The sequence below is a fragment of the Poecilia mexicana genome, unplaced genomic scaffold (assembly GCF_051168715.1).
Source record: "Poecilia mexicana isolate PSO_F unplaced genomic scaffold, ASM5116871v1 scaffold_16, whole genome shotgun sequence".
Classification (NCBI taxonomy): Eukaryota; Metazoa; Chordata; class Actinopteri; order Cyprinodontiformes; family Poeciliidae; genus Poecilia; species Poecilia mexicana.
In genome coordinates, this window is record NW_028263385.1 from 4,125,169 (window position 1) to 4,143,463 (window position 18,295).

The 18,295-nt window shown below is 40.3% G+C and overlaps 2 protein-coding genes across 8 annotated transcripts in view; one reads left to right on the plus strand and one right to left on the minus strand.

Moving 5' to 3' along the window:
- Positions 1-5,208, plus strand: part of mef2d (myocyte enhancer factor 2d) — a 110,417-nt gene extending 105,209 nt beyond the window's left edge. For all 7 annotated transcript variants that reach the window (XM_088013643.1, XM_088013649.1, XM_088013647.1 and 4 more), the window contains one exon: positions 110-5,208. In XM_088013643.1, the coding sequence (XP_087869769.1) occupies positions 110-524 (415 nt within the window). In that variant the 3' untranslated portion in view covers positions 525-5,208. The remainder of the gene's footprint in view (positions 1-109) is intronic.
- Positions 5,209-10,581: 5,373 nt separating this feature from the next.
- Positions 10,582-18,036, minus strand: nes (nestin). Its single transcript, XM_014969600.2, has 4 exons — positions 17,032-18,036; positions 15,773-15,897; positions 14,762-14,835; positions 10,582-14,192 (listed from the first exon to the last, which is right to left on the minus strand). The coding sequence occupies exons 1-4, from the start codon at positions 17,860-17,862 to the stop codon at positions 11,122-11,124; spliced, it is 4,101 nt and encodes a 1,366-aa protein (XP_014825086.2). The 5' UTR covers positions 17,863-18,036; the 3' UTR covers positions 10,582-11,121.
- Between the last annotated feature and the right edge of the window lie 259 nt (positions 18,037-18,295).

Below are 18,295 nucleotides of genomic sequence, written 5' to 3' on the forward strand. Positions count from 1 at the left end.
TTTTAATAAAAGTTACATACTCCAGTTTTAAAGCCTGACCTTAACTCTAGTATGCAGTGATACTTACTGTGGCATCTCCACTTTCTCTGGTTTTTGTTTCTCCCTCCAGGTCAGTTGGCCCCGTACCTCAGAGCACCGCACTCACAGTCAACACAAACCCCAATGTCAACATCAAATCAGAACCCGTCTCCCCAAACCGTGACCGCAGCACCCCCAGTTCCACCGGCGGTCCAGTGTTGGGCGCAGGGCCTCAGATCCAGGGACAAGGTCTGGTGTCCATCGCCTTCCCTGGCACCCAGGGCCGCTCGCCCGTCGACAGCCTCAGCAGCAACGGCTCCTCCTATGAGGGCAGCGACAGGGACGATGGTGCCCAGGGTCGAGGCGGGGGGCAAGACTTCCACCACCAGGCGGCAGCCGGAGCACAGCAGTCCACCATGGTCCTGCTGCGGCCCTCATCAGCTGAGCCTCAGGAACAGGATGGGACAAACGTCAAGAGAGTGAGATTGGATACCTGGGTGACATAAAGGAGAACAGAGGGATGGACACATGGAAGGAGGAGATGTGTACTTGTGGCTTGTGTACATGCCCCCCACCAGCTCTTGACGCCCCCCAGCTTGCCCCTCTAAAAACCCACACAGAATAAAACCACCATTGACCCAGTAACTTACTCTTCATGCAGGAAAGTCATTCATGCACAACACAAGCATGCAAACACTCTCATGTTGCACATGTGAACACTGATGCTCAGTTGTATGGCGATGTGCGTTCATGTTTGTACTTTGATGTACTCAAAACGTGAAAAGCCCCCAGTGGGTTGAGCCAACGATCCAGGGATTACTCATCAAACGAATTACCATGTTGGACTTGATCCAGCTGCATTTTTAGTAGGAGTGAGCAAGTACATTTTCAATCAGGCATAAAATTGGACTTTTGAACTACTTGACAGTTGTTGGCAGACCAGACAAACAAACCGGACTTGGATTCCCAGAATGCCCCGCATTCGATTTATGAATGGACCCACTCTTGCATCCTCACTCTTTTCCCACAGATGTTGGTCAAATATGACAGATTTGTGCTCTGAAAGTGCCACTGAAAACGTCCACAAATGTCTTTTCTACACATCCGGCCATCCACAGCTGCGTTGCCATCTATTTAGATTCTTGTTTCTTCGGGCGGTTTTGAACAGAGTCTCGTCCTTCTGTCCTTGACTGTCCAAAGTTTAGATTAATTTTGGTTTTGGATTTGAAGACACTAAAAAGAAAAAAGAAAAACTTGCTTCTCTCCCCGGCCACGCTGGCAGCTCTGTCAACAATTTGGCGCCTTGGCCCTGAACATGAAAGTGGACCCTCAGGCCTTTGCTGAATCAAAACCATGCAGGCCAGCTATAAGACGAGGAGCATTATTTGTCGCCGAGGTAAAAGACTGCTTTTCTTCGAATCAGGGATGAGCTGCAACAGCTCAGTGACAGTCTCATCATTCGGCAAACATCGTGTCGACTACAGATGCTGAGAAAGTTACGTGTGTTTGGTGTGTGTGTGTGTGTGTTTTTGTGTATACGGGTTTGTTACCTCAACTGATTGTTGTTCTTTCTTTTTAGGAAGTGATTTGGACAAATGTTCACTCTGAGTTTTATCCTTGAACACACAACTGCAATGCACACAGCTGAAATTATTTTTGTGGTAGCTGATGTTTAAAGTCGGGGAGGGATGTGTGGCACCGTGTATATAAGCAATCTGTAACCTTTGTGGCTTTTGTGTGGCAGGGATTAGGTGTTATGAAGGTTGAAATAAATAGGTCATTTACAAGTATATATTTAAACACCTTCAGACGGTTGCATGGGCAACTCTGCATCTGAGGCTATAGACTACAGCAAACGACAGGGATTGTGTATATTTATATATAGGTATATATATAAATATTATATATTCGGCAGGATATCCCTTAACGTAAGATTTAAAAGAAAGAAAAAAAAAAACAAATGTTGATTCTCAGTGGATCGGTCAGTCTTTTTTAAAAAATTATTTATGCGTGTATATAAAGTGTAAAATGTGGACTAGCCAAGAGAGGGCGCTGTAGAGGAAGAAAGTAAAGCAGTGGCGACTCGGACTGTTTGAGTGAGCAATGGACTCTGTCGCTGATGGAGTGCACTTTACATTAACTCCCACCTCCGACTCCTTCACACACCTGGCCTATGAGCACACACTGATCACATGAGGCTGATACCTGGGCATGTCGCACCAGACACAGAAAATAGACAAATTTCAGTTTAGAACTTTTTAATTGAATGATGTTTTTAGTTTGTTTTTCTAGGATTTTTGGACTGCTTCCAATTTGTGAAAGTATTCTATTTAAAATCAGTTAAGATCATGAAAAATATTACACCAATTTTTAAAAAAATAACATGATTGGGAAAAATTGCATCTCTTTAAAAATTTGTTAAAAGACCAAAAGTGAAACGATACAATTTCTCTTTTTCACACATCAGTAGGCATGGACCAGTATGGCTTGGGAATGCTTGACACAAATATCCCAGTTTCCTAACAGAAATGGATGAAAATGTGGCTTAATATTTATTTAGAAATCAAAATCCCACCCATATATGATGCATTGGACATGCAAATATATTAACATAATGATTATTTTCACATTTATTTATGTAGCTTTAATTTTAATCCACAGATAAATGTGAGTGACAAAAAAGATAAAAGAAAAAAAAGTACCTGATTTAAAATTTGTGCCATTTATTGATACTTTTAGAAATAATAAGTCTTCTGCTTTCCTCTACAATTGACTTAATGTATTTTATGAGGTTCCATCTTATTTCAGGCGCAGTCAGGTAGCGTACACAGCTGACTGGCAGCTATCAGCAACAACATTATAAATTCAAACTGCAGAAATTGTTGTTATAAAACCTTTTCAAACAACAACAAACCATAAAATGGAAACTGACCCAGGCCTACACATTACCATCAGAACGTATTCATTTAAATGAAATATTTCATCCTTTTACTGAGCACATATCAAAGTTGCAATTTCAGCATTTATTTTTTTCTGCATCAGCTGAGAAATTTTACAGTTGATTATGAACAAAATTGATCATTATGTAGTGTTGGTTATGCAATTATCACCCAACCTTCAAGAAAAACACGCACACGCGCAAGCATACAGATTGAAAAGATAAGGATGCCGAGGAAGTCCCTTAGATCTTTAAGTTTGAGGTTTGTCTTTCTCTCTTACTAAAAGCCATGTATCTACATTTAGAGGACCTCTCCTTCGCCTGTCACTGGTTGGCTGTAGTTTTATATTCTGGAGAGTTTTAAAAAACATTTTGAAGGTAAAAGGATGTGAAGGGGGTCATTTTTGTATTCTATAAAAATGTCAAATGGTGATATTCGGGTTTAGTGGGTAGATTTTTAAAGCCGTGACAGTCAAAAGTGGAAGTTTGTGTATTTATTTTTTCCTAAAAAGCATCCATTTGTTTGTGAAAAGCCCTGGGAGCTGAATTTGGGTATCATTTGATTTTAAGCCAGAGGTTTCTGAACGGCTCCTGATCTTTTAATGACTACCTCCCAAATCCTACGCAGACTTGTCGACTTTGGGCTTTACCACATCCAGGCCCTCGTCACCTCCCTCTCACCCCTGTCACTCACTCACCCAATTGGGATTTATGTCCTCTCTGGAGGCTTAATCTCAAAATTGCACAAACACACACAGATACATCAATGGTCCATTGCGCGCACACACACACACACACACACACGCACACACGCACACACACACACACACACACAAATGCTCATCCTCTAGTTCTCTTCATCCAGATAGCGGGTCATGGCGCTGAGATGAAGTTGAATCATTTTCGGGGTCAGCTCGATGCCTCGGCCTCATCGCGTTCTGCTCAGTTCAGAAGTAGGTTCTCATTTTCTTTATCTCTGTCTGTCACTCTATCACAGTCACTGATCCTCTGTTTGACAAGTGTCAGTGTCAATAAAGCTGGTCAGAGTGCGTGGCAGAGTGAACATGCAGTAAATCCCCAGAGTGTAAACACTTTGACTGCTAAGACTGTTGTGCCCAGAGCTTCGAACAAAATGAAACAGAAAAGGTAATTTAAGTCTGAGAGTACGAGGTTTTTTCCATAAAGGTAACAAAGAGGCAGCTTTGTAACAGACTCGTAGGCCAACACTAGGGGTCGCTGTTATCGTAGAAAGACAATCGTGCTGATAAATGGTTCTTTCTCCCTCCCCTTCCCCTGACAAAGCGATACACGCCTCTGTATAATGATGTCTAGAAGTCTCACTGACTTTCCAGTGTTAACTTGTGCTGGTGACAGTCTGTTTTCTTGTTCTCTACAGATCGATATTATTACTATTATCAATCATCATTACCGCAGAATTCACTGCTGGTAGATGTCATGATGATATGGAACTCTTGAGTTTCTTTGTGTAGGTTAGACATTTTGTTTTATTTTTGAAATTTGATTTAATTCTATGAAAATATATTATAAATATGTATTTCTGTTTTCTCTTTGGGTTTATTTTTATTTTGTTTGTTTAAAAAGGGTGTTACTAATGTTGCACGATTTTTATGACCTGACACAACACAAGCGTGGTGATGATTTATTATTTTTTTTATTATTATTATTAGTACAAAAGCGAGTGGACTGCGACAAACCGCTTCTATGCTGCAGCTTTTGAGTTCAAGATACGAACTTGTCGGTCCACACAGAGGTGGTGGTGGGGTTGGGGGGCTTCAGGAGGGGCAGCGTGACACGTCTAATTTATTTCTGACCAGACACAATGATGTCAATGCATGGCCATTTTAAAAACAAGAGAAAGTGAATCATGTCGTAGGAAGCAAAGTGTAATATTGACACAAACACACGTCACACAAGATGACATTTAAGAAAAAAAAAAAAAAAGAAATTGAAGTAAAAGTTTTAAGTAAATTATAGCTAATATATTGTGTTTGGCTAGTCGGCTTTTTTGTTGTAAAAATATTTTTTGTTGTTTTTTTGGAGAATGATATACAATTTGTGTATATCTTCATAAATAAAGTATGCACTGATATGTTATTACAAATTCTATACTGCTTTTACAAAAAAAGTGTTTGTTATTGTACCAAAGTATCCATTGGTCCCAGCTTACCCTCCTCCCCTTTTTGCGTATGTTTTACCGTATTTTATATATTAAATAGACAAGTTGACCTAAAGTCTGAGTTTGTCATTTGTTTTGAGAGTCAGGAGACATTTCAACAATTTGACCACTAGAGGGCACTAAAGTGTCTGGTGTCGGTGATCATAAAGTGACGAATTTAAGGCTGTTTTTTTTTTTTTACAAATTGAAAGAAAAGTGCTAACCACAGTTAAATGAAATAACAAACTGACAAAATGTTAATTAATGCAGAGGTAAAGTTGACAAAAATGTTCTCCTACAACATACAGAGATCATTTTAAACAAATGTTTTTGGTTAGTTTTTGCAGTTAAAGGTGGTTTCACAAGATGGTTATGGTGACATTTCAGATGTCAGTCCTGGTACTTTATCTGACATTTTGACCTTATAAAGGTGACTTAAGTTTTCAATATTATACATAAAACCTGCAGATTTTATTGGATTAAATGGTCGCTAATTTGTCTCTGAAACATCAGTTTTGTATTACATCCTTTTCATAGGCTAAAAAAAAGTGAAAATTACTTTTTAAAAATGCGACTGAATGGGTTAAATTTAGAGGAGAAATTTTTTTTTGAATTTGTCAAATAAGAACTTTTCTTTTAACAGTGATAAGATAGCAAGTAGTCTATTAAATGATAAAATATAAATTGGAATTAAATCTGCTGTCAAGTTTTTCTTTCACATGTGGAAACAAAGAAAAAAGTTCACAGGAACACATTTAACTGTTTAAAATAATACTGTATCCTTAATTTATATTGATAGAATTTGACCCTTTAATTTGTTGTTACCTTTATAGTTGTGGTTACTGAGTACTGTGTAGACAACATTTTAAAAACTAATTTAAGAGATGTATTTAAATTTTGTTTTCAACATGCTGGGAGTAAGACACGTTTGTCATGTTTCACAGAGACAGATGCATGCTTAAAGGAGGATGTGGCACAGACGCGGCGACATCTTAGAATTGCTTGTCTTGACCAAATCCAAACAAGTGGTTTTGCAACAGTTGTTCAACTCTTGTTTTAGAGAAATACACACACTCTTGTGACTCAACAGGCTACTAATGGCAAAACACACACGGACTCACACAGCTGAGTCAAGTCACACTGGACAAGTTGGCCATTGTCTGATGGACAGCTGACTCTATTTCCTGCTGCTGAGTGTGGATAGCAGAAGTTGTCAGGGGCGATACACTTTTCAGGTCAAAGAGTTATCGCTTAGACTTCAGTGAGATCAGCCTTATCAGGAGTGTTTCTGTTGTGATCCTGTGTGGTTGCTATGAGACAAAGCAGTGGAGAGTTGGATGCGACTGAATGTCTTTCCCAGCACCGTCCTGCTATCTGGGCGTGGCATGTCTGCATCAAATTAGATTCTCTGGGCTCTGATTGAATTACGGAGAGGGCATCTGCTGACAGACGCACACAGATACCAACCGGTGGAGGAACCAGGCCTCGCTGATCTCTAAAGTTTGAAGATAACATAAAAACATCATCATATGAAATAAAACGGCACATGGTAAAGCTTTAACCAACATGCATTTTAAGTGTTTTTTTTGTGGATCCATTATTTGTTGCTGTTTTATTGGAGGTAGTCACAACCAAGAAGCTAGGAACATCATGTTGGAGGGAACATTTAGGGTTACATTTTCAAAGAGAGAAAAGCAACAAGGAACTAACCTGTGAGCCATTTGGCAACAGCAGGATCTGACAAAGCAATGTGCAAACTAGAGGCTGATAATGATGCTAACTCTGAACATGACATTGTTCCTGCTGCTGACTATGAGGAAAACAAAGCTGCTGCTGTTTCTGGTGATGATGGGGCTCCTGAAGATGATTTAGGAGGATATAATATAATAAAGTGCAGGATTAAGAGATGCTCTGGAGATGCAGAAAATGGTGGTGATTCAGACTCTGGCATTCATGATGCCAGGCCTGGTAAGTATGCTATTGTTGCCACTGCCTTTGAGGACTATGATGCTGAAGAAAATTGTTTAAAAACCATGGAGCTGCAGGAAAATGCTCTGAACAGGGCAACAATTGTCTCTAGAGTTAATAGTGGAGACAACTCGGGGAAAGATGGCCCAAAAATAAGAACCAGAAAAAAAAAATCTAAATTAATCCGACAGACCTACAGTTCATGGATCTGTGTGTAAGATCAGTCCAGTAGTCGTAGCTATAATTGAATGTGAAATTTTGGATTTTACATGAACATTTTCTGCATGGACAATTTTATGTCTCACTAACAAGTGTGTAACCTTTAGTACGGACACAAATATTCAGGTCACAGGTGTCCTCATGAAGAATCGGTCAATATTTCCTACCCGTGGATCATTACTATAGTCTCAGTCATCCCTGATTTCTAAAAACAACTTGCAGCTGTCATTAGCTGATTGCACTCTGCAGTGCAACTCCTGTTCTATTTTAATGCAACTCTGTGTCTGATAACTTCATTGTGTTGAATTAAAGTCAGATGCTTCAATCCTCACACAGGACAGACAAGTTTACCAATGGCAGCAATCAATAGACAAGATCAATCAGGATGTTTTTGATTTTATTATTTTTATTAATTATCTTGGAAAAAAATGTTTTTTTCTGCTAAAGAACATGTTTTGCTAAATAACTCAGGTTTTACTCATTTTATGTTTCATCTATGGCTGTAAACTTCAGTTCACAACTGACCAAAAAGTTCAGCAAAACTAGACTGAAAAAAAGACCCAAGAGAAGTACAGAGATGATTCTCCACCGCACTGAAATCCGTCTGTTATTAGAGTATCCTTAGTGCCAGATAGAAAATGTCCCGATGACCTCTGTGAGTCATATTCTGGGTTGCACAGTCAGCTGGTCAGAGGTCACCACGTGACAAACTGGGAGGATTTCATCTCCCAACTGGAGCAGCTGTACATTTTTTGAAGAAGTCTGAAAAAGATTCTGGACATGCCTTTGGTCTCACATGCAACCTTATTCATTCATCCTAATCATGGATGAACAAGCTTTATACAGGGAGCCTATTCATTCAGTTAACTTCTTTTCCTGTTTTGTAAACCTTGCTGCTGCTTTTACATCCAAGTTTAACATCTATTTTAGAATAAAGCTAAACCAATGATACTATTATTCAATACCTTACAGGAAACTAATTTTTGTAGAATGGCCCAGTTAACATTTGTGAATTGTTCTACATTGACATAATATGTCTACTATATAAAAACCAAAACAAAATTAACTTTAGTTTGTTGCTACAACATGCATGGTTAGGGTTCACTGCTTATTAATAAAGACACTGTCTAATGTAGAGGTTCTTGGCCTTTTCCATTGGAGCCCTTCAGAAAAACATTTGCAGCACTGGCAGTGTGTGAGAACCAGGTGTAGGAACACACTGCAAGGCCACCTTCACATGATCCCTTCCTGTAAAATTTCTCCTCTCATCATAAAAAATCTAAGAGTAATTGAATGTAACATATGAGATGAATATTTATTTATTTATTTGTTTTTATGTTCTGCTCTATGTTCCCCTTAAATTTTTAGAGCTGAGCAGCTATAAAGATGGGAAAGTCTACCTCTCTGGCTGTTCCATCAATCAGCAAAGACATCAGAAATAAATCAATGGGGATGGATGATGGATAGCAGATGACCTTCAGAGGACACAACAATGAGATAAAACAGGCTCAGGTCTTTCTTAATGGACACCCTCCCCCCATGTTCTCCACAGACCAACATCCATTGGTCATGACTAAACTGGATGCTGGCCTTGGAGACCAAATGCTTTCTTTATTTGCTGACCTTTTATGTTTCAGTAGTTTAGATGCTTTTAGAATTCATGTATTGTGACAAAGGGTCTGGGGAGACGATTACAAAGCCAGAAGTTATAATATAAGATCAATCGATACCACACGACTGGACTCCATATATTGACCAATAATAATTTAAAAAAAAAACTTGTTTTAGATGTTCATACACTTGGGTAAAATTTCCCCATAACATGTCCTGATTGTGTACATGTCTCAAACACAATAATCCATAATTAGCGGCTGCACCAGGTTTCGCTGTAACTTGGGAGCTTGTTAGTGAAATCTTGGCATGTGGCAAACACGTGTTGTTGATGATCAGATAAACACTCAGAAACAGTTTTTTTTTAATTTGCCAAGAAATGTGATTACTGTAGCCATGAAATCAAACGCCCATGAAGATTTATACATTGTGCCAAATGTTGCAATGCCTCAGCCAGATAATGAACACTTCCATATTTAAAAAAAATAATTACTCCCTTGGTGGGCTCTAGGTTAATAGGATGCCAAGTTGGTTATTGTTTTTCTTTTCTGCAGAAATTAGGTTTTTGATTCTCATTAGAATTTAACGAGACCTTCAGCTTACATTTCAGTAAGTTATAGCTTTGTTCTATCATGTTTTGGGGGTTAGATGGCACTGTTGATTAGTGGTCAACACCACCTAGCAAGCCAGACAGCTGTCGTAACAAGATTCCAGGACTTCAGCATTGTCCGTGAATACAACCATCTGTGGTTTCCTTCCTCACTGAATCCCCCACCAGGAAGATTTGGTCGGCAAAGAGGCGAGCTTCTACTAAAATAGCCGGCATTGTTGGGGAAAGTGACTAATGAAAGACGTGGGGGACGTGAGGGAGTGTTGTGGGGCGTGGACAAGATGAGGTCACATATTGTTCTCGCTTTAGTTCTTTTTGCACAGCCATCTCCTGGGAAGCCTGAATGCCTGTGGAAGACTCTGGTGCAGCTTTGTTGACTCTCCTGCCATAAGGTCAGTTAACCTGGTAAATTGCCAAGTCCAAAAACACACAGAAAATCACCCACAGAGCTTCACAGCTTTCCAGAGTGCAAACTCCAAAGGGAGGCTAGATGGATGCTGCTGGAAACATGTGAACAATTTGGTTCTTGACCTCCTATTAACGATGCAACTGTTGTCTGACTCTAAGATAAAAGTTCATAGATGTAGAAGTCTGCCCCAATAATTACTGAACAAGTTATTTTATAATACATTTTATATTTCTGAAAATATACAAATGTTAATGTTGTCATTGACAACCTCTTGCAGTTTTGTATTTATTTGTTCAAAAAGATTTTTCTCTGAGAAGTACAAAGTTATATTGTTAGTGTTTGGAGGTTGTTCCATGGTAGACTGCATAAACAAGGAAGTTCTCAGATTTTTAAAAGCTTGAGGTTTTGCATGTTAAATACTTGATAATTCTTTATTTAAAAAGTTGTCGTATTCCAGTAACTCCATTAAAAAGAACTAAATATATTTATTTATATGTAAATACATATTTACATATGACAATGCCAAAACCTGCATCAGTTAGAACTGCAACACGTTTGATGAAACTCTGTTTGAAACAATTATTTAAAAGCCTGGATGCTCCATGCAGACAAAGAACACAAGAAACAAAGAATTATGAGTCTACACTTTATTTTCTACTTTGAGATTACCACAGCTATAATAAACTTTTACAATGAGAAGGAAAACCAATCGCCCATTCTTTCTACATGAGGAACACATGCAAAGACAACTAATTTGCAAACTAATGAATTTGAAATTGTTGTCACAATGCAATGGCAGCTCTACAGGGAATCCTAGACTGCTGGTCTTATTGATTTCTATTAAACAGCAAAATCAGAATAGACACTGATCAATAACTGTTTTGACTTTCAAATGATACTTTGTTCTATTTTCATGCTCTTCTCACATGCAAAGACTTATAATCTTCTCAACATGCATACTACGAGGGTAGAACAATTTAAACATCAGGATAAAAGGAAATGTTAGACAACTGTCTCCAATTAAGGTAGTAAGAGTTGGCAGGGTGGTTGTTTATTCCCTAAGAAATGCACAAAGGCAACTTTGGTTTTCAGATGCATCTAATAAAACCACAATATACCCCTTGTCAATTTTTTTGTATCTATGATCTGATTTGACTGTAACATTCACTTCTTTAGGCTGTTTCTTCTCCAGATGACCAAGATTCGGCCTCAACATCTGATTCCTCAGAATGGACCATCTCCCCCTCAACTACATTTTTACAAAACACCTTCTTCACTTCAGCATTCCCCTGTTCCTGTTCTTTTGTTGGATCCAGGCCAGACAGGTCAATATCCACCTTGGAGGTCCCATTAACTACCTTTGGATTCTCCAAGTTCCCCCAATCCCTGTTGTCAGCAAATCCTTGATTATGATTGGTTTGCTCAGCAGATTCATTACAGGCATCGTTTGGTGTGTAAGTGGCACCGGTCTCCAAAGAGGACACCCAGAAGTCATTCTTTCCATCAGAGGTGAAGTGACTATGGAAACTGTTGTCTTTTACATCCTTCACTTTGAAAATGTCGTTTTCATTCAGGGCACTGTCAACGGAAACTTCAACAGGCTCTTCCTGATGTATGATTATTTCATCTGATATTTCGTGAAGGTTATCATTCTTTAGATCGTGTTTGATCTGGTCAGTCATTTCAGATTCCTTTGTTGTGTTTTCTGGGTTTTCCCATTCAGTTGTTTCCTCAAGAAACTTGTGAAAGTCCTCAGCATCCTCAGTGGGATGTTCTTGGGATACATTTGATCTTTCCTCAGGAAGCACTTCGGTGTTCTCATTGGGAGCATCAACACCTTGTGGAGGATTTGAATCTGCTGTTACCAGTAAAGCAGAGTTTATAACTTCTATTATGTTGCTGTCTTTCATATCTGACCTGCTGAGGAAATCTTTCAATTCAGAGTGGTTTTCAGCTCCATCAACATGAGACACCAGATTGTGCTCATCATCGTCCTCTCTTGTCTCTGGGTTATCTACAGCTTCTTGATCAATAGGATGGACGTCCTCCTCAGTCAGCTTGTTTGTTGAATTTATCTCAACATATGATTCACTAAAAAGATGCCTCTCTAGCGCCACATCTTCAACTATAGTGGAAGGTACCTGTTCATAGTTAACACTCATTTCAGGCTCAGATGAATCTATGTCCTGTATTAACTTTTCAGTTCCTTTTTGCTCATTCACAAGCTGAGTGTTTGTTGAAGATATTTCAACAGATGGATCACTGAACAGTTGCATCTCTGAAGCATCTCTTGTAATTGTAGTAGCTGGTTCAGATTCAGATTTAACGATCTCACTGGAAGAACCTCCTGCTGCTTTTTCAGTCTCTTGTTCTTTCACTTCCTCCTCAGTCAGAGTGCTTGTCAACTGTATCTCAGGAGAAGAATCACTGAAAAACTGCCTTTCTAAACTCTTGCTTATAACTGCAGTGGTCAATGCAGATTCATAGTTTTCACTCTCACAGGTAGATGGGTTACCTGTAGTTTCTAGTTCATTCATTTCCTTGATGGATTTTTGATCCATTTCTAAGATATCTTCTCTGACCTGCTCATGTCCAAAATGAGCACTATAACTATCTGTTGACAAATTTTCTAACTCTTGTTCCACTAATCTGTCTGTCTCCAGTTCCTCGTCATAGTCTATATTGGTGTGTACAGTGGCTCCAGTAAGTTCTTCTGTTTCCTCTTCTGAATGTCCCTCAACACCACTCATCTCCATTTCTTCAACCTTTTCAGCATCTTTCAAAAGTAGATCATACTCACTTACTTTTTTACCCTGATCAGCATCCCTATCTTCAACATGAGTGTATCCCATGTTATAGTCTTCATCCACTGTCTCCTCTTCCACTTCCTCACACAGATCTTCCATGGTTCCAAATGTCTTTGGCTTGCCGTCAGTCCATGTTCCACTTCCTGCCTCTCCAGCTTTCTTTTCCTGTTCACCTTCACTGGACTCACTTTCCTCAATGTGCGACGCTTGAGTGTTGGCGTCAGTGTCATCGCTTTTGTATCGGATCAGGGGTCGAGTATCGGCAAGAGTGTTATCCTGAGCGTAGCTGTCACTCTCCAGCTCTGTCCTCCATGACACAGAGACATTCTGAGAGTCGTCTTCATCCCCTCCGTCTTCTTTGTCAGGAGGTGGAACATGCTCCAGCTCCCATATAGCATGGTGTCCTTCACCTACCTGTGGCAGAACAAAGTCCATGTTGCCTTCTTGACCAACCTTTCTGTTCTCCTCTGGATCTTTTGTTGATATGTCCTCCTCTGGCTCAGCATGTTGCTTCTTCCCTTCATTTTCTACACCATCTATCCTTTCACTGACCTTTCTCTCTATTACACTGTCCCATGTATCCATCTCTTCCCCATCAGGATACAACTTGTCCTCATCATCCTTTCCATTAACTTCCACAGTGGAACTGTTACTTTCTTGTCTCATAACAACTACATCAACATTCGAAATGCTTTCATCATTTCTGTTAAAAATACTTTCAAGGAGCTCACATTCAGATTCAGGACTACTTGGTCTGGATTCAAAGGTCGGTTCAAGCATCGCTTCAGTTTCTGAATCTGAAGTCTCATCTTGAACATGCTCTGCCTTTGTCGACCCATCAGCTTGAGCCCTTAGGTGTTCTACATTTTCTTGTTCAGTTTCCCCTTCAAAGGTCAGATCCTTCAATAGTTCATCTGATAAATTACATGGTAGCTCCGTTATTCTGACATCACAGGATGTGGGGCTGAGTGCTGTGAACTGCTGGTTGCCACCTTTCTCATTTAAATGTTCCTCCCTGCTGAGACCTAACCCTGCTGTATGGCTGACAACTGACTCAATGACTCTTTCTACCACTGTTTTATCTTCATCCTCAGACATTTTGTCAAATGCATCTTTCTCATTAGGAGGTGATAAAGGCTCAGCATAGGTGACTTTTTCATGAACTTCCTCTGGCCTAAAGTTTTCAGCTGCTCCATTCTGAACTATTTTTGGATAGGGGCTTTCCACAGTTCCAGCTTTTACTGCAGCTGTTTCTGCAGGTTTGCTTGAAGTCTTCAGGGGTTCTCTTAAAGCTGCAGATCTTCTGCTCAAGAATTGTGTTGCAGTTATTATGGACCCTGTTCTGCCTTGGCCAGATGAGGAGTAGGTAGTCTTGAGGCTAGCAGACGGCTGGATCGGGTAATTCTTTTTAACCCCATGGGGACTCAGAACTGCATCTGTGGTGGAGAGAAGTCATGAATAAACAATGAACCAAGCTGCTGGGATAAAGATGGCTTGTACAAATGCTTTTAGAAAAAAAAAATTAAACAAAGCTAATTAATTGGAAAATTCTGTCAAATATGGTATGATATCTAATACCACTGCAGAACGCTGTCTAATGAGTTAGATACAGTCTGCCTCACCAAACCATTATTAAAATCTATGTTCTGAAGTGGGTCTGGACACTAATGGGGAGATATCGATCGTCATTTCCTTTCATTGATGTCCAGGCTACGGGAAGGGAACCCATATGGCTCAATATCCATTGGGGTCTGGTTGGCTTGTGATACAGGACCCAAAGTGCCTACGTCAGCCCCTTTCACCAAGCCCCTCCATTCCAAAGCTCCTGTGCAACTAATGAGATTATAAACTGTCATGTACCCTAGTATGAGCTTCTACTTAGACTAAATGAAATTATCTCTAAAAACAGGAAGTATTCTTCTTCTCTTTTTTATCTGATATAGGTTACTGCAGCAGCAAAATGACTTCATGTTCCTTATGTATGCTTAATGTTTTCATCAATTACCTCTAACTGAAACGCTTCTTGGCTTATTCAACAAAACTGCATCTCTTCCAAGGCCCTCACCATCCAGCAAAGCTCTGTGGAGGTAACAGCATGAGAAAATATTACAGTCATACACAAACAACACAATGTTTATGCATTAAAAAAGTGAAAGGCAGCATAATGCTACACACTGAACAGTGGGAAGAGGAAAAGTGCAAAGAGACTTTAGCTGCTTTCCAGCAGGAGCTCCACACTGAGGTCCGTTGTTATGGTAATGAGGGAAGGCCCCGCCACTAAGGAGCCATCTGCACAAGCCTCTGCCATCAATTCCTTTCTCTCTCTCACACACAAAAAAATAAGGGGGCACTTGGGAGCACACAACTGACGGCTGATATTGCAAGCAGCTCATGCAGCACTAATACCCATGTTTCCATTCACACACGTGGATTCCAGCACAAACCCTTATAATTAGCTTTTTGATCTAATTTGATCAAAATATTGCACATCGCTGATAACCTGCAACTCATGATAACAACAGATCCACAAGCAATAAATGATACAGAGGTTTGTCCTTCAGTAATGACCTCTCCTCTCTCTCCCCTGTGCTGATACTCTAGACTCCCAAAGCTCATAGGTCGGCCACATCTCAAGAAGAGGGTGAGGGTCAATACTTTGAGGAGGGGGAGAACGAGTGAGGAGGCTCTGCTTCATAAAAGATGCGCTACTCTGTTCAAAGCAGCAGAGGCTGCAGTAACAATGAAATGACCTTAGGTTCAGACGGCCACTCTCGCCTCAGACAGCTTTTTGTTTGTCTGTTCTCATAGTGATGGATGGTTATTGATTTATTCTGAGCAGCAGCCTAGATGTGTTTAACTAATAGTGTAAACTGAAGTCATAAAATTTGACATACTTTACTGTCCTATTTTCATGCTTTATATAGACACCCAGTGCACTCAACTTGCAGAGGCTTTTAATGTTTTAAGCCATGAATGCTTTAGGAAGCCAGAGTCCTCTGCTTTTAGTGCTGCATACCTGTATGTTGCAACTTCCAGGCCCAGAGACATCTTCATCTGCATCAGGCTGTGGTTCTCCTGAAGGAGGTGGTCTATCTGCTGGCCCAGCTCCACTTTTTCCACCTCCAGCTCCTCTAAGTGTTCCTGCCAAAACAGGGAGTCAAACAGGAAAGGGAAGCAGTTAGAGTAAGCATGATAAGCTCTTTGTTCTTCTATTTTTACTCTTTGCTCAACTCTTGCTAAAGGATAATAGATGTTACTTAAAAAAAGACAACACTTAGATCTTATAACCTATATATGATTATAACCTTAAACTATCCAGGCAAAATCATTGTGAAGATTAATAAGCTGATCTATTTTTCCTGGGAAGACATTTGATGACAGTCATTCTGGAGCACAGTAGGGAAAAAACCTAGAAAGACCTCATCTTTGTGTGCTGAGACCTCATAAGTCACCAGAGCAAATCCCAATAATCACAGTTCATAAATATGAGGCTCCCAGTTGCTTTCAAACAAAATATTTTAATTCTACTAAAATGCAAAAGGTTCATGCTGGGTGAAAGAAGAATTTCAACACAAAGTGAAGTCTTTAGTAGAGCTACTTTAAACCTTTGCATTAAGCATTAAAAATGTTTTAGATTAATATTTGCATCACTAACAAGTGTTTAATTAATAAGTAAATCTCTTCAGACTTTGTCAAGTCAGAAGACATTAAAACGCAACAGCAGACAAGTCTAAACTCCATCTGCTAATTAATAAGAATTCACATTAGGCTGTGGTTTGTCACTTTATTTTCTCAGCCAGGAATGACTCATTGTTCATCCCTCTGGAGGCCTTTTCAGACAGAAACAACCCAGTTCCACAATTTGCTGAATGCAAAAACTCAAAGCAGCACTCGTTCTATCCTCAATTAATTAAAACTATATGTAAAGTCTGAATGACTAGTAATATTAATTTCATCATAAGAGTGATAAAACGATAAAATGCTTTTTCATGATTATTTTTAAATTCAAACAGCAACAGATACGAGAAAACTTAAGAACGTTTTGGGGAATCTTATAAATAAGTAAAATTCTATCAACATTTAGCTTTTGCATCCTGAAATACTTTTTTCAGTTACATAAAAATTACCCCTGGATCAGTTCTTATGTGTTTTTGCATCGATTCTCTGTAAATGTTGTCTTTTTCAAGCAGTGGTAAACGACTGCTCATGGTGATCCAGGTTCTAGTCCTGCTGGAGGTTTCTTCTTCTTAAAAGGACATTTTACAGACTACTCACCCCGAGCTGCTGGATCTCCTGACAGTGTTCCTCCCTGCGCTGTGCTACAGTCTCCTCCAGATGTAGCTTGACGTCCTGAGCTGAGGCAATCTCCTTCTCCAAGGTCTGAAGTTTCAGCTGGCTCTCACGTTTCTCCAAGCAAACTTGACTCAAACGACTCCTGGCCTGATCAAGTGACTCCTCCAGCTGAGCTAACTGGCCCTGGTATGCCTCTGAGGCCTCCTGCCAAGCTCTGGTCGCCCTCTGGGAAAACTCATGCCCCATCTTGAGGAGGTCTGGCGTCTGTTTGCTCCTGTGAATCCGGTTTGGAAGCATTTCGGGTCTGGATTGGGACAGAGTAGCCTCCAGGTGGGCCACATCTTCTTCGTGGGTTTGAATTAGGAATTTCATTTCATGTTCCAGCTGGTTGACCTTCTCCCTGAGCCAGATCTGTGCTCTCTGCTCATCTTCCAGCTCCTTCCTGCTTTGCTCCATCTTTGTCTTTGCCAGCATTTTGGTCTCAGCTTCCATCTGTCTCTGAATCTCTAGGGCTTGTATCTTCTCAGTCAGTTTCTGAACTTCCACCTCTGTGAGGACCCTCTCCCTCCAGGCTGCATCCACTTCCAGTCTCGCCTGTCTCAGCTCCTCCTCTAAGCCTCTCCTGCGTATCAGGGTCCCCTGATTGTTGTGCCTCAAAACTTTGATCTCGTTTGCAAGCATTTCATTTTCCTCCTCTAGACATTTGACCCGACTAAGGTAGGCTTCAAGGCGTCGGTTCAGGTTCAGCATCTGTTGCTTCTCCTCACCAAAGTGGTTTGGATGAAAGATTTTATGCACTCCATGGAGCTCCATGTTAGTTTAGAAAAAAGATATTTTGGAAACTGAGGTTTCTCTCAGAAGTAAAGAGATTATGATTTGGCAGCCGGCTCTATCTCGTCGTTCCAAGCCTGAGTCAGTGTGTAGGGTTTCCTTGTTTGTGAGGGAGCCTCCCGTGAAGTCTGGTGGAGTGACTGCCAGCAAAATAGATGTCTCTTTCCTGCTGGGTTTAATGAAGGGGCCGGGCGCATGGACACCAGGGGTGGAGTAAAAAGGGTGGGAGGAGACTGGAAGCTGTGGAGAGAGAGGGGAGATAACAAGAGAAAGGATACAGAGGGAGAGAGGGAACTGAGGCAGGATATCGGAAATGGGATGGAGGGTTGTAATAAGAAGAGTGGATTAGATGGAAAGGGCAGACGGAGGCCATAATGTAATTTACAATATTAACTCCTTCCTAACTCAGTGCTAT